Consider the following 27,470-nt stretch of genomic DNA (forward strand, 5'->3'; position numbering starts at 1 on the left):
CATATATTCAAGCAGAAACACTCTGTTTTTAAAGAATCTTTATTATTGAATGACTTGCTCAATTAGGACAGGAACAATTTTAAATGGAATTGCATAACTCCAATACAAAACGGATTTCACATTTAATGCTTTTAAAAAAGATCCTGAAGTTTTACCTTTTATCAGCCTTCCAGTACCCAGAGGGGCCTACAGGAAGGCTGGAGACTTTTTACAACAGCATGAAGTGATAGAACAAGGGGGAATAGCTTTCAACTGAAAGAGTGTACCTTTGCATCGGATATGAGGAACAAATTCTTTACTGTGAGGGTGGTGGGGAACAGGTTGCCCAGAGAGGTTGTTGACACCTCACCCCTGGAGGTGTTCAAGACCAGGGTGGATGAGGCTCTGAGAAACCTGGTCTAGTGGAAGGCTCCCCATCCATGGCAAGGGGTTGGAATGAGATGATCTTTACGGCCCCTTCCAACCCAAACCATTCTATCACTCTATGATTTTCTGAAAGGAGACTTAACAGCAACATTATGTGAAAAGTAACCTAGATTTCAGACACTTTCTGCACGTAGAATGAAAAAAGTATCTTAAGTGATACAGGAACACACCTTCCTAAATAATTACTAAAAAGCACTTGAAATATCAAATTTGAAAAAAAAAATCAGATAATTTGGATAACATGAATTTCATCCAACACGAAGGCTGTGACAAGGAGAAAGCAGCTCAAATAATTTAAGGACAGCAGCATGGACAAGCTTAACAATATACTCTCACTTACTAGCTCACAGTGAAGCCAAAGTACAACTGTTCTCTCTGTAAAGAATATTCAAAAGCTTGAAACTCAATTTGGACCTTCACTTTCTTGTAAAACATCTCAGTGCACTGAAACACTTCTTAATCTTGCTTATGACATTGCATGTGTTGCTCAGGGGTTACTATCTGGGATTCACTGAATCACATTTTGGTATCTAGATATTATTCACTCATCTTGACTCAATTTTATAGTAAGGTAATAGAAAAAGGTATCTCTGGAGCAAAACTCACTTTATCCTAAATCAGGAAACTAAAACAGAGGCAGACAAATCAAGAGTAAAAGTTCCTATTTCTCTCTGCTTGCTATAAATGCAAGCGCCTCTCTCAAATACAGACACCAAACCCAGTAACAAGATTCTCACATAAAAAGGCTTGTATTCATTTCCTCATCCTATATCCTTCTTACCCTAAAAAGAGGAATCACCAGCACTGCCTATGACTCACTACGAACCCATCTGATGATGACTGAAAAAATAAATGTCTTTGTTTATATTTTGAGCTCTATTCCCTGTAACAGTGTGGTTGGTAAGGCTGAAGTCAGTTGCACACAATTCCTATTATAGAACAGTCCGAAATATATTCACAAGAATAAAGTTCTAATCTGGCCATCCAGGCTTGCAGCATCAGATGGGATAAGGCAGCAACCTACAATGGAAACTGAATAAAAAGGCTCCTACCCTCACAGAAAACCTTTTGGAGCTCGTGGAAGAGGAAAAAAGGTCTTCAAGTACCTTCTTCAAAGGACAGGCTCTTGCACTACTGCGATTAACTATTTGACCACTCAGTATTACTTTCAATCATCCACCTGGAGTGGGGGCCTTTTTATGGGTTCTAAGAGCTACTCCTGAGTTAAGATACCACTCCAGATTCAAAGTAAAAACTAAAAAGTAATTATAAACAAACATACACCCTACCCCCTCTCAAAAAAAAAAAAAGAGTTACAGCTAAGCCTTTGAGGCTTGTGCAAAGATGCTTCTAATATCTCTCACATGCCTCATTGTTTGCAGGCCTTATCCACTGCTTTGGTGAAGTGCAGAGGTACCACTTGGCAGGTGCTAGGACAGCACTTTGCTGATTCCTCATTTTAGGGGAAAGATGCTAAAAGCTGAAGATAACTACTACATGAGAAGAAATAGAAATTGCACTTCTAGAAGAAAATAGATGAGAAAAACACAATAGCCACTCAGTTCTGCAGCTGGAATATAAAATGTGCTCATGGGAGGCCAAGTGCACAGTGCAGCCCCAGAGCAGGCAGCAAACCACTCTTGACTTCTCCAGGCTACAGGACATCTCAGAGTGGTGCCATCCAAGTAGAGAACCTTGGTTCTTGGTACACGTCAAAGGAATGCATCAACATTATCTAACTTAACTATGTAAAAACCTTAGCTTTCATACTGAAGAATGGCCAAGTACACTGAAATTGCTCTTGCTCAGGTAACTGTACCAAACACTTAGAATTGATGCTGAACTTCAAGCTAACCACTCCCCGACACATGAACCATTCCTTAGGAAGTCAGAAGCCATGAACACTAAAAGGATCTGAGGCTACACTCTTTGGAGTGTTCCCAAGTGTTTTGTGATCTTTAGATAAGATCAAGCAATAATTTTCTTTTAAATTTCTTAATTTTGAATTTTGAATTTTAGATATTATTATTATGTCCCAAATAAAAGTTCTAGCAAAACTTAATACCTCCTGTTGCAGAGGAACCAGAGAACACGACTTTTTAAGACAGCATATAGTTGCTTCATTATATATGAAATTATCTTGCAAAAATCTAAGATATTCCTTGTGCACACATTTGTAACAGCAAACACAAAGAAAATGCTTCAAATAACAAATGCTAGAGGAGTTTCTTGTGCTCTAAAAATACTGTGCCAGTATTTTAAACCAACTGAAAACCATAAAACTGTAAAATTCAATTCATAAATATAACAGGACTTTGTTAATATGTTACCTAGTAACACCAATATCACAGAATCACAGGGTGAACTAGGTTGGAAAAGACCTTTAAGATCATCTAGTCCAACCTATGACCTAACACCTCCTCATCAACTAAACCATGGCACTGAGTGCTATGTCCAGTCTTTTTTTAAAGACATCCAGGGACAGTGACTCCACCACCTCCCCTGGGCAGACGATTCCAGCGCACAATCACTCTTTCAATGAAGAATTTTTTTCTAACGTCTAACCTTGGTACAGCTTATGACTGTGTCCTCTTGTTCTGTCAGTTGTTGCCTGGGAGAAGAGACGGACCCCACCTGACTACAATCACCTTTCAGGAAGTTGTAGAGAGTGATAAGGTCACCCCTGAGTCTCCTTTTTTCCAGGCTAAACACCCCCAGCTCCCTCAGCTGTTCCTCATAAGGCTTGTGTTCCAAGCCCTTCACCAGCCTTGTTGCCCTTCTCTGGACATGTTCAAGCATCTCAATCTCCTTCCTGAACTGAGGGGCCCAGAACTGGACACAGTACTCACGCTGGTGAGTACGGCCTCACCAGTGCCGAGTACAGGGGAAGAATGACTTCCCTGGTCCTGCTGGCCACACTATTCCTGATACAGGCCAGGATGCCATTGGCCTTTTTGGCCACCTGGGCACACTGCTGGCTCATTTTCAGTCAGCTGTCAACCAGTACCCCAGGTCCCTTTCTATCTGGGCACTGTCCAGCCACTCTGTCCCCAGCCTGTAGCACTGTGGGGGGTTATTGTGGCCAAAATGCAGGACTTGGCACTTGGAACTCGTTAAACTTCATCTTATTGGACTCTGCCCATATACCCAACCATTCCAGGTCTCTCTGAAGAGCCCTCCTACCTTCCAACAGATCAACACACGCTTCCAGCTTAGTGCCATCTGCAAATTTACTGATGGTGGACTCAATCCCCTCATCCAGGTCATCAATGAAGGTATTAAACAGGACTGGCCCCAGCACAGATCTCTGAGGGACACCACTACTGACTGGCCGCCAACTGGATGCAGCACCGTTCACCAGCACTGTCTGGGCCCGGCCATCGAGCCAGTTCTTAACCCAGCAAAGAGTGCACCTGTCCAAGCTGTGGGCTGACAGCCTTTGCAGGAGTTTACTGTGGACAGTATTAAAGGCCTTGCTGAAGTCCAAATAGACAACATCCACAGCCTTTCCCGCATTCGCCAGGTGGGTCACCTGGTTATAAAAGGAGATGAGGTTGGTCAAGCAAGGACCTACCCCTTCTAAACCCGTGCTGGCTGGGTCTGATCCCCCAGCCATCCTGTAGGTGCCATGTGACGGCACTCAAGATGATCTGTTCCATAACGTTGCCAGGTACCGCAGTCAGGCTGACTGGCCTGGAGTTTCCTGGATCCTACTTCTGGCCCTTCTTGTGGATGGGCATCACATTGGCCAGCTTCCAGTCATCTGGGACCTCCCCAGTGAGCCAGGACTGATGATAATGACGGAGAGCAGCTTCACACGCTCATCTGCCAGCTCCCTCATCACCCTGGGATGGATCCCTTCTGATACCATAAATTTTTGAGCACCTAAGCGGCTCAGCAGGTCTTTGACTGCTTATCTGAGGCAGAATGACTGGAGAAGAGCAGTGTGTTGGTTTAACACAGCCTGGTTTTTGGTGGGGGTGGGAGAAAAGCTGCTCGAAACTTCTACGTCTGGCACAGAGCCAATCACTGTAGGCTCTGACAATGGGCAGGTTACTAGCCCAATTAGACAAGTATGTAACACCATCATCACAGATGACATATTTAAGAAAGGAAAAACTGTGGGAAGCTCTCTCTTCTCTTCTCCCGAGGGATGGTGAGGCAGCTGCCATGACCTATCCCAGTGGGGGCCGCCGGGGCCCATCCCAGCGGGGGCTGCCAGGGGCCATACAGCCGGGGCCATCCTGAGGCTGGGACTGCCCACGTGGTGCTGGTGAAGACCATGCAGTCGGGGCCAGCTGTGCGGTGCCGGAAGGGACCACGTGGCCAGCAGTGAGAGACATGGCGAGCAATTCCCCGATGTGGGGCCCAGAGGAGATCAAGCTCTCAACTGCAACTTACAGACACCAACTTTCTTCCAAGTCAGAGGAAAAGGAAAAGTGAGGATACGTGAGAAAAACCAACATGGCGGCACCAAGGTCAGTGAAAAAAAGGAGAAGGAGGAAGTGCTCCAAACACCGGAGCTGAGATTCTCCTGCAAGCTGTGATGAAGACTCTAATACAACAAACTGTTTCCCTATAATTCATGAGGTGCATGGGGGGATGCAGAGACCCACACGCAGCCCGTGAAGAAGAGTACTCATGCTGGAGCATGTGGATGCTGAAAAGCTGTAATCTAGTGAGGAACTCAAACACACAGATGACCCTTGCTTTTAAGAGATAGAAGAAGAAAGCCTTCACTTCCAAACTAGAACAGCTCATCCTTAAAAGACTAAACACCATGAACTAAAATGACCCACACTAGGCAGTTGTGGGAAGACTGCTTGGCCCATGGGAGGGACTCACATTGCAGCAGGTTCAGGCAGGACTGCTGCTTGTGGAAGTTAAAACCATGCTAGAAAAGTTTGCAGAGAACTATCTCCCGTGGGAAGGATCCCATGGTACAGCAGAAGAAACTCTTTTCCTTAAGCATACTGAAGAAAGATTTTTAAGAAGTGAAATACTGACCAAAACCTCATGTTTTGTTTCCTTGCGCAGTCGGTGGAAAGAGGGAGGGACTGGGAAAGAAAGGTGTTCTGAAGGTTTGCTGTCGTTACCCTTTTTACTTTTAATTCTGTTAATAATAAATGCTCTTCATACTGCTTAAGTTTTGAACCTGTTTTGCCTTGAAGTTTTCAATTCCCCCTCCTCTGTTCAGCTATAGCAGAGGAAAATAAGTAGATGGTGTTTTTTTGTGAGTGCCTGGCATTAAGACAGCGTCAAACCACAACAGCAGGTGACTGGCCTGTTGGAATGAAAAATATCAGAAATACGTATTGGTTTAGTGCTGTTATACTGTCTCTCTTTCAGTTGTCAGAACTCTGAAGGCTGTTCCTTGGGTACTCCCTCCCACAGAATGTGCTTGAAAGTTGGCGTCGTCATATTGGAAAAAGAAATACTGTGTTCATGCAAGAATTTCAGTGTCTGTTTGCATTAATGCTGGGGAGGGGGTGTAAGTTCGTAGACCCTTCTGCAGCACTGAAACTCTTGAGGGACATGTTTAGAACTGCTAAACAACCACAGCAAGACGTGAGTGAATTTCCACACAAACTACTGGACTGGCTGGAGGATGCATTCCAGTTCACTGTGAATGCCATGAACCTTGGGGACTAATTCGAAAACCCAATGGTGCAGTTCTTCTACAGGACCTTCCTGACTGAGGGTGTCCATGAGGGCAACACTTTTTCCAAGATTGAGACCTGTTGGGGTTTTAGGAGTTCTCCTTTTGTTTTTTGGGTTTTTTTTCTTCTTTTTCCTCTTCAGGAATTTTCCCCTATATGTGTAGCTATGAGACAGTAATGACTGGATACTTAAGGGAGACAGAAGATACAGCCACAGCTCAGGGGAGGGGTCCAGCTGGCCACTCTCTTTTACCTGGGGTTTTCTCATGTAGGGCAGAGATGCCTCGAAATTTGGACTGGGAAAAGGGGGTTGGGTGAAGTCCCCAGCCCTCTTGTTCTCTTGGTGTCATACATGAACTCCCTAATTAATTTGGTCTTTGCATGTTAAGTATTTTAATTAGTTAATTTTGGGTTACACAAATTTGAGTGTTAATGTTCACCCATCAGTCCAGGTACAAATATCAAGTTCCGTTATTAGTGTGTTCACTTGTTCAAAGCAGTTTATCTGCACCAGTTCCAGTTAAAATCCCCTAGTTAAAAGTGTCCCAGTTAAAATTCCCCTTCCAACTTAAAAAAAAAAAAAAAAAAAAAAAAAAAAAGAGTTGTTTTTCTTATGTTCTCTGTATACCTTTGCTAATGTTTTAAGCTGTGTTGGATGTATTTTAATATTTATTTTAAGGGTTTCTACTTTGCTCAGAACCAGCCCCAAACCCCAGTTCCTAACAGCCAACAGCAAGTTTTAGACCTTTAGCCGTTGGTCTGTAGGTAAGCTCCATGGCAACCTGAATCTTAATAAGGACATGTTACCACTCTTCCTCCAGCTGCTACTACCCCCCTGACAACGACGAGCTATTGGTGGACAGAGATAATCTGTCAAAAGAAAAGCACCAATCACTTAGAACCAAAGGGGTGTGCCATGGGCGGTCTGTGGGCGGACTGGGGCGGAGCAAAGGAACTATAAAATAGTGAGTCAGCCTCAGAGCAGGTGCAGACCACTGCAGACTTAGCTGTGGTGGGCGCCAGTGCTGGGCACTTGAGCTTTACTCCTATTTAGGAGCCTTCAATAATTTTTCTCCGACTTTTGGGTTAGCCAAAAGTCAGCCCAGCACTGCAAGTTCTCCACCGGAGGTTCAGTGCTGTAAAAGCCAAAAGATCTCCAATCCCTGCGTTCCTGGGAATACCCTTTTGAGCCACTAGGATCCCAAATTTTGACATTTTCCTGATTTTTATAATTTTTCAATTTTTTTCTGTTTTAATAAATTATTTTAATTTTTCTAAGAGTTGTCTCGTTCCTCACACTTGGCATTCAGAGGGGAGAGAGGCTGCGGTCTCTGTGGGGAAAATTCATCACCACTGCAGGGTTCTGCCTCCTGCTGCCTTTCTGCCACCATGAGTGGAGCTCTGCTCGGGGGAGCGGTCATTGCACTGGGACCTTATTAACACCCTACCTCACTAAAAGAGGGACTTTTCACCATCTTCTGGGGTGCCTCAAGGGAAAAACCCCAGGACCCTGAGCCCGCTTTGCCCTGCTGGGAGCCAGGGCGTAGCTGCCCTGCTCCTGCTGTTCCTTTGCCACTGCTCTGAGCCTTTGCTACACTGTAGCTCCACACCCCCTGCCTACCAAGACCTCCCGGGGTTCCCGCTGCAGCTGTGGAGTTTGATGTATCTCCTACACTTTCCTGCTGTTCCAGCTTGCTGCTTCCAAGATTGGCTGAGATACCCGGACTAGCTCCCCAGGGGGTTCGCGAAGCTTTTCTTCCATCCCTTCCCGGGATCCCAGGGCACCGGTGCCGCGTGCTCCCCGAGCTCGCTCCGGAGCGCCCCCTGCAGCCGCGGGGGAACCATCGCACCTGCCCTGCTCACCAGGAGCCGCCAGCGCCCCTGCCGGCTGCGATCGGAACTGCACCCGAGGGGAAAGGGCCTGACAGCCGAGAAGGCTGGGACTGGGTTTGTGGTTCTGTTTGCTGTTACTGCCATAGTTATTGTTGTTTGTTTGACTTGTTTTATATATATACACACATATATATATGTAAAAAACTGTTATTCCTATTTCTCATATCTTTGCCTGAAAGTCCCCTTAATTCCAAAATTATAATTTGGAGGAAAGGGGGTTACATTTTCCATTCCAAAGGAGGCTTCTGCCTTCCTTAGCAGACACCTGTCTTTCAAACCAAGACAGACCTTTGCTCAGTATCCCCTTCAGGTAAATGGTTACCAGAACTTGAATGAGTGCTTAGAAGGAGCCATGGTGGAGGGAGAGATGGATGAAGCAACAGAATCTCTCAGTCAGTGAAATACGGACACAAGCACTGGTTTACAAAACTCCCACCAGTTTTGATCTTTGAACTCTCTCGATTTAAGTTCAATCAGTCACTAGGACAGCCAGAGAAAATTCACACCAAGCTAGAGTTTCCCCAGACTATATATATGGACAGGTACCGCTACTGCAATAAAGATCTTATTCAGACGAAAAGAGAGGAAATTAAGAGATTGAAGGAGAAAATGGTGACTCTGCAACAGGAACTGGAAAGGTACATGGAATATGGCTCTGGCCCAGCCTGCTTTCCAGTGCCTGACATGCTGCAGTACATGCTCGAGTTCATTGCTACAAAGCCAGCTGTGGCTGTTTCCTCTGCTCAGAGCTCTCAAACAACACTCCTGCACTCCCAAGCCAAGCCTCATGTTTTGGACGTGCTTTCGCAGCCAAACGGCATACAAGAAAGGACCGATACTACGATTGAAGATGAAGCATTCTTTGTGGCAAATTCTTCGCAGCAGCAAAACTCCAGTATGGAGGTCCAGCCTCCTGTTTCACCAGCAGAACTGTCTGAACGTCCAGCTCCTCACGTGGTCTCCGACGAAGAGCTGAACCTGGTTCAGATGTGTCTGCAGTGATGGAGAAATGAGATTGAACAAGACATGCAAGATCTGAAGGGAGTCTATTGCCAGAATCAACCTGTCCATCGAACAAATGTACTGTGACCCTCTCCTCCAACAGGTTCCCTATCGCTTGCACGCAGTCCCGGTCCATGAAGGGCAAGCAAATCCCAGGCACTACTGGGCCTTCGTATATGACCAGCCTCGGAAAAAGATGGCTCAAGTACAAATACAATATTGTTACCTTCAGTGAGTCTTGTAATCCACTCATAACATACATACCTGGCATGCCTGTAGCAAGACCCTGACCAAAAGCCAAAGCTGGATTTGCTGCTGCAGCTGCTGCAAGTGACTCTGCCTGCTGCCCTTGCTGCCCCTGGTTGGGAGTGAGCGGGCGCTGAGTTGCTCCAGCTCGCAGGACCTGCAAAAGGCCGACACAACACCCCTTCCTTAAAAGGTAAGGAAGCCAATCTATTATGTGCTAACAAAGGTCTAGAACAGTTGCTTTGAGTATTTGATGCCTCATAGCCCCAATTTTCATTTCGGGAATACTACACCTTGTTGGTTTCAAGGATATACACATACAAAGAATAAAAGGTATATACTACTTTGCTGACAAACGTGACCATAAAGTACCTGCCCTGCTCTGGACAGCAGGACTCCTTTGTTCCATCAATGGTAATGAGTATAAAGGAAGGAAGAAAATCTGTAAGAGTGATACATTTTACAACCTGCATTATTTATTAACTGAACACCTGACCTTCCTTGATAAACACATTTGCTTACATTACTTCCAGGCAGTTGAATTATGTAAATCTGAGTGTTTCAGCACTTGTAGTAACTTGCCTAAATAACTAACACTCCACTGCCAACAGTGCTGTAAATAATGCACCCACTAAGTTTTAAACATTCACATAACACTCCATCACCATGCAACAGAGGCATATTTTACTATGTTCTGAGAACGAATCTCTGGGAATCTGATTGAAAAGCAATCTAAATTCTTGCAACTACTCTATTTCTCTTGGTTAAAATCAACTTTATCAGGTCCAAAATAAGGAAGAAATACAATTCACAATATGCTCCCACATAGAATTGCGTATGTAATCTGCATAAATCGGATATTAATTTTATAGAGAAAACAAAAAGACACTGCAGAGACGATATACATTCAGTTACCAATGCAGGTCACTGATAAAAACAATCAGTAGGAAGAAATATCCACCTGAGTATAAAAACAGTGATGAAACCTCTGGACTTACATGGTAACTCAGACTTTTTGTATTACATTTCTAAGAATGGCATTGAAACTAACCATATTGCTGGTAAAAGATTTGAAATATTTACATTAATTCAAGTGTAAAGTTATTGTAAAATTTGGTGTTTTCCTTTGTCAAAATTGCCATTTACTTATACTGAAAGATCATAAAATAGTTTAAAAATGCATCCAGAGTAACAATAGAAAATTATCATTTTTTTAAAATTACTTAAAGAAATGGAAATTTCAACAAGTTCTTGTAACAATTGCTCACTCTTGCTTTACCAAAGCAAAAATACCATATCGCACATGGTGATGCGGCAATACAATTAATGTCACAGAAAAATAAACTGGGCAATCCTTCCTCCCTATGAAGCAACAAAACTACTGATAATAGCTTTATTTCCTTACTTTTTTCCCTAATTTTTGAAGAGATAAAAATGTGTAACATTCAATTTTCCAGCTAATTTATAAAAACACAATCAATTTCTTCCCAAGCTTAAAAGAAACAGTATCCTCCTAAAATTACCAATTATCTTTTCATTCCCATATGTCAGTTTTCTAGATTAAACTTTACAATAATTTAGTACACAGGAAGCATTACCTACACACACACACAACAGCACAGCAACCTGAATGAAAGGAACCATTTTTAATGCTTACTGCTTTAAGAAACGAGACTGTAAAATAACTTTAACATGGTGTAAGACAGTGTCAATCACTAAGAAAATTGAGAGTTTTTAATATTCATTTATTATATGATAAAATGCAACATCTGAATGACGTAAAATTTTCTAGCAGCTGACCCTTACACACTGAAATGTTAAGGTAAGGCACCTCTGCTTTTCATGCTGTACGTACCGGTTGCTGTCCCTGCTGTGCCTGGGAAGCTGCTTGCTGATTTGCTGTGGTATTTGCTGCTGCAGCTTGCTGCTGGAATAAATTGGCTGGATACACTCCCCACGGAACACCATAATACTGAGGAGGAACCACAGCAGGACCTAAAACCAGAAAGCATGATTATTCCATCTAGTGCAGCTGCTTAAAATACTGTTTGCAGCATCCCTCATTGATCCATCTTCTCAGTGTCAGAAGAGAAATCAGTTAAAAAGAAAGAATTCCCATACTAGCTAAAATGAAACATGAATACAAACAGGTTAATTTTAAAAATTCACACCAAGTCATATCTCCTCTATGAAAAAATGAGTACCCTTGTGAGACTCAGATGACAAAGAAAAACCATCAAGCATTCAGAGTCTGTGTACCAAAGAACACTCAAAATCAGTTTTCATGGCTGGAAGAAAAGATAATTTCAGAACATCACAGAATGAACAAAATTTATCCTCCTGATAGTGATGTACTGAGACTTCGATCATCTGTGATGCCTCCTTTCTGTATGATGCCCTCGCTTAATAAACACAACTATTGCCTTTGCCTCCCTGCACATACATGACGCCCTTCAAAGTGGGTGCACTTAGCTCTTCCAGTCTATTGATGAAGAACCTGTAGAAGAATAATCTCTCTGTATCATGGCATTGCACCTCTAACACATTAGGTGCATGTCTTAGTTTTTTCTACTGCCTTCCCCGTGAAACCAAGAGGTGGAAACAAAAGGGTTTTTTTAAAATGTTATGCTCAAGTCTGAGCACTAGCTGGGACTTGAATACTCAGTCATGTTTTTTCAGTGATATCTAAGAGCTTTTTAAAGAGTTTTTACTGGGCTTGGAGTTTCTCTGTTGGCTGGGCCTTTTAGCATGCTGGAGACCATCTTTATTCTCATGCCCACTGGGAATGAGAAAACCTGGAATTAGAAAATTAATGCACTGAATAAAAAACATACAAGGAAAGGTTAGCTGTCTCATCTTTCGAAAATAATACATACTATCAATGTCAGGTGCACCTTTTCAAGGATAAACACTTTTAGAACAGAAAAAAAGCTCTAATTTTTGTATATGAAAGTCCAGTAGCAACAGAAACTCAGAATCCATATATAACAAACTGAAATTCTTTCTATTTTAGTAAAAACTTTCAAAATGGCAATATTCATTTTCCCGCCAGTCTCTCCTTACTAGAACTACATTTGCAGAGAATAAACAGGACAGATTTAACTTTTTTTCTCTTTTCATTCAGTTGAATTATCAAGACAGACACTTTCTAGTGTCCAGTTACCTGCTAGGGTAGCTGCTGCAGCTAATCCAGCTGCGGTGTACGGGTCAGTCCCTGGAGGAGCAGCGCTGATAATATATGGGTTTGGCACAAAAGCAGCTGGGGCCAAGCCTGCGGAGAATACGCCTGCTGCAGTAACAAACAGAGTTTCATTACAGCCAACATTCTTAGCAAGCACCATCATATTCACACCACCCAAATCACACAGCCTATCTGTTAAAATCAGAACTGCTTGTACTTTGGAAGCTTTTAACAGTAGGTGCATAATTACAGAAACAAACACTTCTATGTCTTCTCACCAGTTCTTTCTTAGTAATCCCAAGGCCTAACAGCTTTGTTTTGTTGGATCTACAGACTCCAAGGAGATTTATCTCGTATGTGTCTATCCACCCTTATACAGAAGGGATTATTCAAAGTGGAATTTAACTTGCCCAACTCCTAACTATCTGAAAGTTACACTAATCTTGCAACAACATCTGCAGCAGATAAGTCATCCAGTGTCTGAAGTGAATCAGCCAGATGAAATGAACCACCTGCTAGAGACAAAAGCCTCTCTTCACTGACAATTAAGAAAAAATTCAACCAGCTAGTTTAAGTCTGATACCTAGCTTTTAAAAAGCCACTTATGAGATACTAATTTTACTTCCAAGAATCCTAATTTGATAGAGGAATTGTAATGGAAAGAGCCAACTGCAGAAACTCAGGCAAACAAAGCATCACTATCCAGAGTTTCCCCCATCAGTCAGGTTCACTTACTTTATCCAACACTGAGTCAGCAACTGCTGCAGCAAGCAATGCACATCAAACTATATCCCTCCTTCCAAATATTTCTTGATAAATTTCTATTAATATGCACATCAGAAGAGTCTGCATTTTAAAGAGGAAAAATTCAGCTGACTACTCAGTCAGCACTTCACACGAAGTAGGGGCTTCTCTGCAGTTTAGAAGTCAAAGACAGGACCTGTGGACTCACACAAACAGCTCTCAGCCTGTACTCATCAGCTACGTAACAGTGATGAGCTCCCACTTTTCAGTCCCAGCTATGGGTTGCTGATCCCTGTCTGAGTGGCCCTGATGACCTACCTAAACAAGCTGGTGGGAAAACTTATTAGCAGGAGAGCACGGACACAAGCCACTGGAGATGCTTCCGACTTCTGCCTGCCCTTCTGATCCTGAGAACCCTTTTTTTCTCACAGAGGAAAGAGATTAGTGCACACATGTCAATAGCCCAGTGGAACTGGAGAGGGTGGAAATCTTTAAACCCTGACTATCTCCCTTCCTTAAACAAGGAATTGCTTCCATGTGTGTTCCAACCTCCCTCCCCTAAACACTGATAGCTTCCCCACAGCGGAAGATAAACTTGTTGTCACGAAATAAAGCCTCCTTGTTGAGTTGCAGCACACGAGGAACTTTATTCATTTAACTAACTCATTGAACTAAACGGACTGAAAAAATGCCTGCTAAAGAATTAGCTCTATCACAAAGGTACCTGCAAGAAGAAAGAGCTGCTTAAATGGTGCCATTAACAAGGAAAAATTAAAACTTAATCAACACAACAGTATGATTTCAAAATTCTACTCTACAGTGGTTTTTAACTGGATTACTAAAAATACTAAACTGCAATAGAATCTTAGAATTGCATATTGGTCTTTAGTATATAAAGCTAGTGTTTCTATTACTGCTTATAGCAGTAAACATTTTTAACTTTTACTCCCATCAAAATTCAACTACTATGCTACAGAAGCAAATATAAGCTTTGTTTCTTTGTATAAAAGAAATAAAACTGCTCAAAGGGGAAAATTTACAACAGAAAACCTCCTCTAAGGACAGTACAGTCATAGGCAGCCTTTCTGAGCAGTTTTCATGAGAACCACTACAACGGGCCAAGTGATCAGTACCTATTTGAGTGAGAAGACTGTGGGTAAATGGATAGGATTCTATCAAAGCAACACACCCCCTTTTGCCAGGGACACTTGCTGTACTGTACAGAAACCTCACCTATGTGCGGCTGCTGAGCTGCAGCCAGCGCATATTGCTGCTGCTGGGCTGCTGTCAACTGCTGAACAGTCAGAGCATTAGTCCTCTGGAAAAGCTGTTGGAAAAAAAACCCAAAAACAAAGGCATTTCAGTTTTCAAAAGTCAGGGCTATAATATACTTGGATTTGTTTACCAAAAAAAAAAAAAAGAAATTCAAACCAAGCTTCTGTAATAGCAAGTTACTAAACTAGAAAATTATGCAACAATATTCTTCTAGATTAATTATACAGTTATTTGCCCTTGACTAAGTCACAGACAAAATAATATTCAATGCACTGTATGTTGAAATGACTGATTATCAAAAGGATAATCAACAACTTAAAGGATCAGTTTGCCACAGTCCATTACTAACCTGCTGCTGAGAATTGTAGTCAAAAAGTCCTACAGTAGCTCCTGAAGAGTCCATTTGTACCTGATTGCCAGGATAGTCAAACTGTAGAGAATCAAGACCAACTTGTTCCATGGCATCTAGATTCTGATTTTCTGGATTTGAAAATTCTTCTACCAAAGGCTTGTGGGCTGTAGGATTGGGAAGTGGACCTAACCCTTCTGTGGTGCTGGGATTGGGGCCCAGGCGTTCAGCTACTTCTGTTGGAGAGGCTTGTCGACTTCCAGGGGTACGACTGTTGAAAACAAATTCAACATACACTCTTCAGTCTTAAATAAAGCTGTCCATGGACAGAGTACAGCATTTCTACTTTAAAAGCAGCTCTGAACTCAAGCGACTTTACAAAGGGAAGTGACAGACTCATTTTAACATTTTCAACCAGCATGCATTGATGGCTCAAGGAAAAGGATGCATTTAACTCTAAAGCTTTTTTTTTTTTTTTAACGTTTAAGACTGACTATGCAGCTCTTCAAATCACTTGTGAGAAAAACAAACTCATCTGTGAGGCTGTTTTGAGTCAAATGGAGTGAATTGTGGTCACCTGTGAATTCTGGGATGTCTATTGTATTTTGGGAGTGATGTGAAACGTACTGAAGAGAAATAAAAAAAAAAAAAGAAATGGCTAAGGACATTTCATGCCAAAGAACAGAAAGACACAGCAAAATTTCAACTGGAAAGGACAAACATACAATATAGTAACCATTTTTCACATCTGAAAAGCAAACAATATATTTTTACCTTGAGTAAAATGAACTAATAACCGCCTCGTTTAGCACGTGAGTAAAACATTTGATTTCCTACACAACTCATTTAATAGACTATACTACAGTGATGATTGGTGGGGAAAAAAGTGTTTCTAATATAATCCTGAATAGAATATACAATATCATAGAGACATTATTACATATAAAAGCTGAATTGCTCTCTCATCTGAGTGGCAGTATTAACCATATTCCCACTGAATACAGGGGACTTTTTGTGCACCTATAAACACCTACAGGCAAACACATGAAGTCAGATACCAACAGTGTCACATCCTAAAGAGATTCCCAACACTGTATTTGGTTAGATTTAGGTTACCTTAATTTGGTGTGGTACCCCACCTTCTGTGGGAGGCCATACTGTTTAGGCTATTGAGTTTTACTGGCAAAAATGTAAGTTAATTACTAGGAAAGAGTTGTGTGAGAAAATCTACAATCCTCTAACATTATTGTGTTGGCAGAACTTTATGATTATATATTGTTTATCAGGAAATGTAAAACTTCTAATTAAGTTTGCTTTACTTGTGAAAACTGGGCTCAAATACCAAAGGAAGAACCTTATGTTTATTCCAGCAGTACAGTGCCAGACCAGTTTACTGTAATTCTACGTCAGAGACACAGACTCAGTACTACCTGTTCTCCTTCCTCTTCGGGGCTCCAAAGCCAAAGTATCTGTTCCTCACTGAAGCACACGACTAATGCAAAGAAATCTACTAGTACTTACGTAACGGCTGATACCAACACTTAGGTCTGTACACCTAGAAATCAGCCTTTTAGGGAGTTTATTGCAGCAACACTGTATGATTTATTACTCTGGACAAAATATTTCAAAGAAAGTAGGAGTTTTTTGACTAGCGGTTTTTTTAATGTAACAAGCAACCTCATGACAATTGTCTGTAACATACTGGCTTACCATCTAAGCATCCTAGCAAGCAAACATGTCTTGCTCCAAAACTTGAGTTTAAAGCCAGTTAATACTTCCTATTTTTCCCAAGTTAAATACAGCATCAACAAAGTGAAGAACAAAAGGAAAAAAGGCAGTTATTTCAGTACATACTTTAGTTTAAAAACGCTACAAGTACAATAAAAATACAAGGAGGAGGACAGGATGAAGTTTGTTTGTTAATACTTATGATTAACTAATACAGGTTGCTCCTTATATTGGTGCTGTTCTGTTGCTATAGTTAAAGTTGTGTCAATACTTCAATTATAAACCTCTGTTTGGAGGGATCTATACCACCACTTTATATGGCCCATTTCATTTAGAAGGCCTTATTTTTTTTTTTGAGAGGTTTACTGGCTTTGGATGCTTTTTTGCATTTGTGTATTTTTTAGTAACTTCTCTCTTTAAATAATACAGAAGGTACTTTACAAACACCTATTTCAAAATTGAAATAGATACTGGTGAAGAAAAGCAGGACACAAGTTATTCTGTACTTTTGATGTGTAACATTGAAGGGAACTCAGTTTATTGTGTGTATTGCAGCAATCATCTGAAAGGAGCCAATGTGAGCTCTCTGGTATGCTTGGTATTACATTATTTTCAATGATACCTCTTGAAAAACAGACTTGAAGAATCCCTCCTTACCCTCAGGTAAATACATTTTTTAAAGGGTAGGAAACACTTGCGTATGGGATTCAAACATGCATTTTAATATACTTGTTCAGTAATGAACTAAGGAAACCACAACTATCTGGTCATGTTTATCACATTAATACAAATTTATGAGCAGCACTCTAGTTCTCTATGTTTTTAATTCTTCTATATGACATTTACAAATGCATCACAGTTATTCAAAAAAGAAAGATTAGCCCTTAAAAAATACCCAATTTAAAATGCAGTTTAGTATTAAAAAAAAAAAAAAAAACAGATTGGCTGTGCTGTCATGTTAGAGTTCACTGTTCAAAAGCTTGAGCTTGGTCCAGTCTTTTTATCCCTACGACACACAACCAAACCACAACACCATTCCATAGGTGACATTTAACTATATGAACAGGAAAATACATTGTTCCACCTTAGTCAAAGATATGGTTTCTATAAAGACTTATGGGGAAATGATTAGTTGTGTTAGGCTGTGGCATCCACTAGCAAAATCCGAAGGAAAAGTTAAAATTCTGTAGGACTTACTCTCTACAAGAACACTCAGATGCAAAAGTTAGAGTATTAAAAAGAAGCGGAGAGAGAAAGAAATTTAGTGTGACATAAAAAGGGTTAAAGTTTTCATCCCTCTTTAATTCACAACATTCAGAAGGCACCCGTTTACTTTTAATAATTAGTATGTTCAGATGAATTTGTCTCATGAGAAGTGACACACACAATAATGACATCCTAAGAAACATGTGGCACGGTGGGAAAGGGAGGACTTGAGGGGGGAAGAATCAGTCTGCTGCTGGGTAATGTTTAAAGCTGACACACAAACCAGAATTGTAATAATGCCCTTAAGAGACATGCTCGTCTTCTTGAGAAACAGTTAAAAGCTTACTTAAAATCTTTGCAATCGGCATCCATTCCATTTGGCAAACCTCTGCCATTTATTTTAGTAACATCCTCATCATCTCCTTGTTTAAGATCTCTGTTTTTGTCCTCCTCAAATGGAGAAGCCTTGCCTTTCTGATCTCCTTTCTCAGGTCCATCTGTTTCAGCATCTCTAGTGCCCTGAGGAAAAAGAATCTGTTTGATTCTGAATATTGAACAGAACACAATAGGAGCACCACAAGGTGACCTAATTCTACACTACAGTGCACATAAACAATACAAACGGTTTGTTGTCAATGAAATTGCATTTGGTGGGTAACTTGGTCATCAAGTTTCAACCACATGCAATTAATAACTGCCAAAATGTGAAAAGGAATGCCAAGATTTATAATGGAAGAGCTAACTCAACCTTAACTATAGCGGTGCTGTTAAAGCAGTAACACTTTGAGTTAGACAGAAGTTTATTTTATACAGTTAAAACATCCACTTACAAAACAAACCCGCATGAAAACATAGAACAGGAAGATCTAGAATAAATCTCATCACACATTTTAAATTAAGCCATTTGCAGTCTTTTTCCTACCTTTAAATAAAGTTTTTAGGAAAGCAGTTTAAGACACCTATATATAGTTATGATTCCCAAACCACTTCCCTCTTCCACCCCCTTGAACCAAGGAAGACAGATAGAAACTAGACACTTCCTTCTAAAAAAAAAGTGTTAAAAAAGAAAAACAGACAAAGAGAATAGAAAATATAACCATGTTACCACGACCACAGGAGGTAACTAGACAAGCTTAACACACTGCATTACTTACAAAAGCTCCTTTCCTAAACCGGGAATCCAATTTATCAGCTGGAGAGGAACTTAACACATATTCTACCATGCTCACTCCAAGGCCACCACTTTCTGATCGCGGAGACAATACAGCATTTACTTCACTGTTTCCATGAAAACCCTGTCCAGGCTTTCTCTGAACCATAATAGGTTGGGACATAGAATGGTCTGTTAAAAACAAATAAGTAAATAAAACTATTGTATTTTATTAAATACAACTTGTAATGTTTTTGCATTTCATTACAACAGCAATATGAAGACAAAAAATTAAATTAAATAAAAAATTCCAAATCACAGTCTCAAAAAGTGTTATTGAAACACAATCAGCATGCAGGATACATTTTCACAACTAAAAGGAAAATAAAATTTAATACACAGTTACATTTTGGATAATAATTTGCTTTGAAATAACATTGAGTAATTACGACTGATTTTTCACTACATATAAAACAGTCACTTACGAGGAGTTCCCCATGCAGTCTCTCTCCACTCATCACCAAGGAATATCCCTTTTTGTCCATCTTTTGCTGAATCATCAGGTTCCCAAAACTTTTTGGCAGGTAAAAGCTGTTAAGAAGAGAAGATGGTTTTATTTAAATATGCTTGTAAATGGGAAAAACCAGCAATACTATTAAGAGGATGATCAAGTAATTAGCCTTAGATCATGGAATCATAGAATGATTTGGGTTGAAAGGGATCTTATCATCTAATTCCAAGTCTCCTGCCATGGGCAGGATTGCCACTTTTTGAGCAGGTTCCTCAGGGCCCCATCCAACCTGGTCTTGAACACTTCCACGGATGGGACAGCCACAGCTTTTCTGTACAACCTGTTCCAGTGCCCCACCACCCCATACAGTAAAGAATTTCTTCCTTACATCTAATCAAAAATCTCTCCTCTTTTAATTTAAAACCACTCCCCCTCATTCTACCACTATCTGCCCTTTTAAAAATTTGCTCTGCCTCCTTTTTTGTAAGTTCCCTTCAAGTATTGTAAGGCTGCAATGAGCTTTCCTGGGAGCCTTCTCTTCTCCAAGCTGAACCACCCCAGCTCTCTCAGCCTGCCTCCATAGCAGCAGCAGAGGTGTTCCAGCCCTCTGACCTTTGTGGCCTCCTCTGGACCCACTCTAACAAGTCCACGTCTTTCCTGTGCTGAGGACTGATATAAAAGTCAGCTTTCACTAAAGCAATACATATTGCTGAGGAAATCCTAACACTTGAAATCTACTTCCCATTACTGAAGCTAATGCTATAAAAAAGGAATTCCTAAAATGACCCCAACAGGATTGAGATTCTGAAGTTACAAGGAAGAAATAGAGAATATAGAAGCAGTTGTGAAAAAAAGCAAATCAAATTAATCCCTGTGTTAAATCAAGACAATCCTCTCAGAAGCTTTAACTAACAGTGACTTCTTTCTAAAGACTCAGAAGCTTGGCTGTTAACTAATACTGTGATAACCAGAAAGAGCAGCAGTTCATTGTGACGTTCTCTTCACTTGGAAATGCATCATGTTCCAAATTTTAGAAAGTGACTAATACACATGGTACCAAGTCAGCTCCTTTAGACCACAGGGCTGTTAAGAATCTGTGACATTCATATGTGAAGTTCCACATACCAGCACTGTCATTTAGATGTATGGGTTTTTTCATTCCTACTTGTAAAACAGAAAGTGTCATGTTAGATCAGGATCATTTCTTGTACTGTCTTCAAGGACAGAAGGACTTAGCGTGACATGACAGAAGCACCACACAAACAAGAATATCTCAAATATTAGCATCCTTTTCGCTTTGATTTTACTACTTTATTCCTCTACCTTTTCCCATCAGTAACAGTACAACTGCCAAACTCTACATGTCATATTTTCTCTACATGTAATTAAAAAACTGTATTCTCAGACTACATATTAGGTACTTTACAAGGTACATCAACAGAGACAAAAATGAAAGCAACTTGCAAAAATTACAGGGAACAAGAAAGCTGCACAATCCATCACATTCACCAGATTCTGTACAATGTAATGCTGTACTTAGAATTTTAAATTTTGTGAAATTAGAAAAAAACCAAATGTAATCTGATGAAGCTGTTTGCAACACACAAGTACGTTCTGGAAATTTGCTTCTCCTGCAACTTAAGTGACTAAAAAAAACCCTTCTGAACTTCACAGCTGCTTAGTATGAGTCTTGATGAAATTAACAGAGTTAGGATATAATATAGATATTTCTTAGTGTAACACTGAAAGCACTTGTGAAAACAGCTTCAGGAAGAGGTGGATAAGATTGCCACTTGCAGGCCCCAGTATTAACACTGCAACAGAGGTGACAAGCACTCCTCTGGACTAACTTAAGGATTGATGTTTTTCTGTGCTGTCCAGAGCTCTTACCAGAAATGAAGGCATTTGACTAGTTAACCTCAAATCCCTGGACTCCTTACAGAAATTCATTGACACAGAAGGATTCGGGTAGGACGATGATAAACTGCTAAAGCTCAACAAAACTACAAGAGAGTGTTACACTTACTAGAGGTGCTATACTGTCGTGATCTGCCCTGACAGAGATGCCCACTCTCAAATGCATTGTAGAATCACCATCAGATGTCAACCAAACATACTTTGTGAGCAGCAAGATACTAAGTTTACCCCAAATTTAAGGGATGAAATTAGCCATCAGATGAAAGAGAAATAGATTAATGGAATCTTATGACTGCTTTTCAACTAAAAGCAGATGATTACAAAATCCAGATCTGCCTGTGTGATCTACACATTGTTTTTAGCTTTATATTTGTAACAGGTTTGCAATACTACTTAATTTTCATTTTGTAGGAGAGTAGTAGAACAGAAAGCAAGCATTTAATGTTACCTACGCAACCTTGGTTTTGGGAACCACATTTTATTTTAAATGCAGTCTAAGCCAATTTCAAGTATGTGTCCAGCTGAGAGCTTTGAAACACATAAGAGAAGGTATCACCACCTAACACAACCTTGTCAGAATAAAACAGATCTAGTATTATCTTGGATGCCATAAAATAAGAATTACCTGAAGTATGCTTACCCTTGAATTAGTAATTTCTACTATCAGACAGGTATGTTCAGACAATCAGTGTAAGAACAATAAACAAATTTAGATCAGAACATACTGAAATACTGGTTTTGATATCAGCACTCATTCATAGGATTTGGATCAGAGGGAAAACACAGAAAGAAGCAATAATCTTCACTGCAAAAGTACAGGTTGTTTCAGGGGGGATTTTGCTGCTGCTGAGAAGATTTTTTTAGGGTTGGTTTTTTTTTTTTTTCTTTTTGAGGTTTGCCTTCTTTTTTTAACTACTTACTCCCAAATTCCAAACAGACAAATTCAACTGCTTTCAGTCTTCATGTACTTTGGTACACAAAGAATATAAAGTATCTTTACCACAAAACATAATACATCATCCATACTGAGAGGCTAAATTTAAACTACTAAAGATTAAACAGATTTACAGAATTGATTTTCATTAAAATTTCTACACAACAAAGAAGTCCCTCAAATATTTAAATAAATGCAATCTTACAAAGTTAACAATACTGCAACTCCCTGAGAGCCACTGATTTAGATTTATTGACAGATGGATATGACATACACTGCGCTCTTTTTAAATGGATGCTTTAGCTATTGGATTGTCAAATAAGCAGCCTTAGCAGTTGTCAATTATTTTAATTGTGGAATTAAAACAAAAGAAGTACTTTTCAAAAAAAAAACAAGTGTATTCCTCTTTGACAAGAGGAAAATGTCTTGATTAGTTCTACTGAAAAAGACTTAATCTAGAAGTTATCACAAATGAATACAGGCAGTTAAAATCATTGTGCTTTACTCTTTGATAGCATGTGTTTCCCTCAACATTTTATGCATTTAGTGCAATAAAACACAGATTTTATGAAGATATATCAAATTCTAAGTAAAAATAATGGAGAAGGTTGTTTCTATTTCTTTCTAAACTCTCCCAAAAGTACAGTAAATATGTCTTTTTCAGAATCAGCACTGATCCCTGTTAGGTGTCTCCCAGCTGAACAATGCCCTTTACCACACACAAGTAATAATAACCAGTTATGCTAAAGCTGCCTCTTAACCAGCTCTCTGATATGAAACTGCACAGTCTCCATTACTGTCTCTTGCATTAAGGATTTTCAATATTTTTTAAAATTTATTTTTAAGATCAGAAGCTATTCCTACAGAGCTGAATGAACACCTCAGCTGAATTTCTCTGAATGAAGTTTTGACAATAGAAATGAATACTTTGGTCCTAAAATGAACTGTGTGTGCTTCCACCCTGTAAGTTAAACCAACAGACATTATCAAAAGATGATTTATTTTTCTGTTCTGTTTGGCAGTGAGTTTTGTGTGTGCCTGTAGTGGGTCACACTAAAGGTCCTGAAGCCCACTCTGCTTGCCCTGATAGAGCAAACAGATGCCTAGAGAGAAACAGCACCATGTGTTCTTATTTCTTCAGAATACTAACATGATCTTACAGGTCACCATAGATTTTGAGAGCTGAAGCCAGAAGCATCATCTGTGTATAACCAATCTAACATTTTAACCAAGCTAAAATTTTAAGAGACATTCAGAAAAGATGTCTGCAAAACAGACTTCACAGCCTCCTAATGCCAAGTATTGATACCCAGTTGTGCAAAAAAGTATCAGTGAGGATTAGAATTATAAAAAAAGAAATTAATTTCAGTTCAGAGAAAAATCTTGGCAAACAGAGAAAATGAGGAGGAACATAACTTTCCAATAGCTAGAAACAGTTCAGTTGACATGACCTTTCATACGTTTCAAAGCATATGGAAGATAGCATGTAAAAGCCTACAACTACCAATTCTAGTTTACTTTATAAGGACATTTCCTTTAATATTTTACAAGGTTATAATCAAAAAACAAGATTAAAACAGCCACGGAATCTATCCCAGAACTACTTTATCGTTGTGCAATACCTTAAGAAAATTACTGAGTAAGTCAACCTAGCTACGTGAGCCTGTATTACCTTAAGATACCTGGAAGACACCATTGAAATGGAAGACAGAACAACCTGGTAAGTGCAGGATCACAATATAGTATCAGTTTCTGATGCTGTAGTACTGTATCAAAACTCTGACTCTTTATGTGTGGTTTTTTTAAACATCTTAACAGATCCACTGAATGTCATGAAAACAAACCAAGAGAATCCTAATCATGCAGAAATACATCCCTCCATCTGAGATAACCTAAAACGAAGATTCGCATGAACAGTCATATATACTGTAATTTAATTCCCAGGCACTTGTGCCATCCTGCACTTTCGCTGCTTTCAATCTTTTTAGGGTACTTTGTGGGTGTCAAAAGACCAACCACCACCATGAATTTTACCCATCCACTTTACCACACTGCTGGTACTATCAAAGATACTTCACTAACACTTTTACTTCTCAAAAGCAGTTTTAAGAACTGGGAGGGGAGCAGTGTGGCTAGTCAGGTGTCTAAAGAACAGGGCTTCATCTACCATTGATTTTTCAAATGGGAGATGGTTCAAAGTCAGCACTGGATGATGCAAAAATTGCTGAAAAGCCAAGTGATTGCTTAAATGCTTCATTAAAATAAAAAAAATCAAGTAGGAATGGCCATGTGTCAGCTCAGAAACATCCAGCAACTAGAACACAGCACTTATTTTTCATCATTAAGTTATGGTTTCACAAAGACTTCTATCATCATTTTAAGAAAGTTGGGCTGCAATGTTGTCACTTGTTCAATTATCAACTGAATTAGGTAAATATCCAGCAAGACAAAAGGATCTGTATTTGAAATCTTAGTTCAACACGAAAATTTCTTTACCATGTCCTGTCAGGGCAAATAACCCTAACACTTGTCAATTACTTTCTAAACAGTTCAGGCAACTGCTTTTGAAGGAGCCAAGTAATCCTCCGTGTTCTTAAATTCCTTCCTCCAACCCCAAAGTACACTGACTTAAAAAAACCCAAACAAATCAAATCAGTCAAAAGAAACAGTCCTTCTTCCCTCCAGCTAAGAATTACGTAACAGCACTCTTCAGTCTGGTTAAAATCTTTTAAGGAGTAATTACCAGTGAAAAAGTAGTAAATTATCACACACTTCTGCTGGGTATGCCAGTTTACTTTTTCTGGAGCCAAACCTTTTTTTCAAATCCCAGTCTCCTTGGCTTCTCTGGAGCAGAAAGAAATTGTTCCACTAGCTTAGATACAGTGAGACTGAAAACATGCCTCCTTTCATAGAACAGTACACTCTTACAAAATACTACCCTTTCACTTCCCTAAAACTACCCATCCTCTAACAAGAATGGCACAGACACAGCAGAACCAGTCAACAACCATCCCAAAGTTCTTTTAGAGTACGTCATTTCTCTTCACCTTACAGAGAAATAATCAACTTGTTCTTAAGAGAAGCTCTTTGCTTCATGCTGTATTATCTAGACTTCTTAAACTGTATCAGTATTTCCAAACCACCAACTGGATTTTCAGCACGCAATAATTACCTCTCCCATTCCCCGAGATTCTAGGGCAAGAGCTTGAAACTCATGATTCATCTCATCCACAGATCGAACCTGTAGAGGGAAAACCAAAAGAAAAATCCATTAGTCAAATATCATTTCAAAATTAAGAGTTTTCAATACTCCAGAAGATTTCTGAGTATTTAAAGCACACACAAAATATGCTTCCCAATTTAGTCTGAACATGAGTCTAGACTTCATGAACAGATACAGTTAGCAGCCAATTTAATGTACCCTGCTAATATAATAACATACAAGAAATTCCAAGAGACTTTACCAGTTTAATCTCCACATATCTGTACAGATATTGCTCACTATAGAAACGGTGGCCAACATTACATTTGCAATGAATGTGAAAAAAAAAGTGAAATTAAATATTTGGGCATATAAAATCCTTTAGACAGGGGAGGAGCTGTTGCACACTGTGTTACTCAGTACACCTGGCAGCAAACAAAGAAAACCTCACAAGGCAGGTCACAAAATCTACTAGTAAAAGTGTTGCTTTTTACATCTAGTAACTGACTGCATTATCACAACTCCTCCTGTTTTCTTCCAGGAAATAGCATTTTTCTTTCTCTGCAGGTTGTTCTTTTTTCTGTTTGCTGTAAATATGAAAGGTATTTTACTAAAGTAAGAGTTGCTGCTGCAACAAACCACCACCTTTCTCCATTGCACAGACAAGGCACTGGGCTGATTCTTTTCTGAAAAAATGGTTTCCATAAAGACTTTTCAAAGCCAGGATAAGCTTAGAAAAAAAAATAAATAAAAAAAGGAAATTCAGAGTTGTTTCTTTCCCTTTCCTTCTCTCCCAGCAGCGACATGTACCAGATAACATTATTCAAGTTCAAAGTAAAATTAGTTTCCCTCCCAACACCAGTCTCTCTTGACGAGTTACTTTCACCAGTAAATCCATCTGTTTACACCAGCCAATAAACCAAACTGAAATTACTCCACACAGCTGATAACACATTACTAACACTTTTCAATAGATCCTCAAATACTAGGCAAAGAAACAATCTGGTGCTTTCAACATTCTGGCGCAAACAACTCTTTCTTAGCATTGCAGAAGTGGCCAACAGATGCTCCATTCTCAAAATTCTACTCCTGAACTATTGTTATTGCCTCAATCACTCTAAGCCATTAACTTCTGAGGTTGAGTGTCTCTGTGCTTTTCACAAAGAAATTTCACAGCTCAAAGAAATAGTCCCTCAAGAAGATCAATATTTTAGTTAAGATGGAGTCTGAAACCACTTCCCAACAATTTCAGTGAGATACTGAAGGGCAAATTTAGTTTCAGACTGAACTATGGGGTAGGCGCATCAGCACACTGGCCTTATTCCAGTAATGCTGACACTTAAGTTAATGAGGTTGATTTTATTCTTTCAAAAACTGAAAGCAGATTTTAACACATCCTTAGAAAAACTAAAGACATTTTTCTTCCAATGAATCAAAAAACAGATTCATGTTTTATGCAAAACTTTTATTAGCGCCAAGGGATAATCAAATATTTGTGCATGCTCATAGAAAATAAAACTGTAGAAGAGCAATTACTTAAAAAGAAAAATCAGAAACTCAAACCCTGAGGACTTCTGAATTTGAATATTACAGTTTCTGAAAACATAATTTCTTCTACAGATGGCTGAGAGAGTCAATTATCTTACCTTGGCCACTGTTCATGCTGAGGTCATGCAGTTTAGTTTCAGTTACAAACCAAGATTAATTTAGGTACTTCTGTCTCAATATGTAGGTTTTGATCTAATGATCTCTAAGCAAAATTTGCAGGTAGAGCTGGCCAAACTATATTTACCATAAACACTACCCAAATCACTGTTAGATAACAAGCAACCAAGCTTGAAAGACACATACTTTTTTTTGGTTGTGATGGTTTTTGGGGGGGTTGTTTGGGTTTGTTGTTTGTTTTTTTGTTGGTTTTGTTTTGTTTTAACTTTTGGTGGTGGTGGTTTTATTTGTTTGTGTTTTTTGGTGTTGCAAGACCCTAATACTAAATGCTCATTTTTCACAATTCAGCAAAGTCCAAAACCATGGCCACACACCCTTCCA

The 27,470-nt window shown here is 39.7% G+C and overlaps 1 protein-coding gene across 10 annotated transcripts in view; it reads right to left on the reverse strand.

Annotated features, from left to right (window-relative positions):
* PUM2 (pumilio RNA binding family member 2) overlaps positions 1-27,470 on the reverse strand; it is a 77,412-nt gene that overhangs the window by 27,483 nt on the left and 22,459 nt on the right. For 6 of the 10 annotated variants that reach the window (XM_039569678.1, XM_039569684.1, XM_039569687.1 and 3 more), the window contains 9 exons: positions 25,395-25,463; positions 19,346-19,451; positions 18,865-19,052; positions 18,057-18,229; positions 14,777-15,047; positions 14,386-14,479; positions 12,391-12,516; positions 11,083-11,222; positions 9,246-9,384 (listed from right to left, as the gene is read on the reverse strand). In XM_039569678.1, coding sequence (XP_039425612.1) covers positions 9,246-9,384; positions 11,083-11,222; positions 12,391-12,516; positions 14,386-14,479; positions 14,777-15,047; positions 18,057-18,229; positions 18,865-19,052; positions 19,346-19,451; positions 25,395-25,463 — 1,306 coding nt within the window. The remainder of the gene's footprint in view (positions 1-9,245; positions 9,385-11,082; positions 11,223-12,390; positions 12,517-14,385; positions 14,480-14,776; positions 15,048-18,056; positions 18,230-18,864; positions 19,053-19,345; positions 19,452-25,394; positions 25,464-27,470) is intronic. The other 4 variants (XM_039569682.1, XM_039569683.1, XM_039569679.1 and 1 more) reach the window with 2 other exon arrangements.

Source organism: Corvus cornix, chromosome 3 (genome assembly GCF_000738735.6).
Source record: "Corvus cornix cornix isolate S_Up_H32 chromosome 3, ASM73873v5, whole genome shotgun sequence".
Taxonomy (NCBI): domain Eukaryota; kingdom Metazoa; phylum Chordata; class Aves; order Passeriformes; family Corvidae; genus Corvus; species Corvus cornix.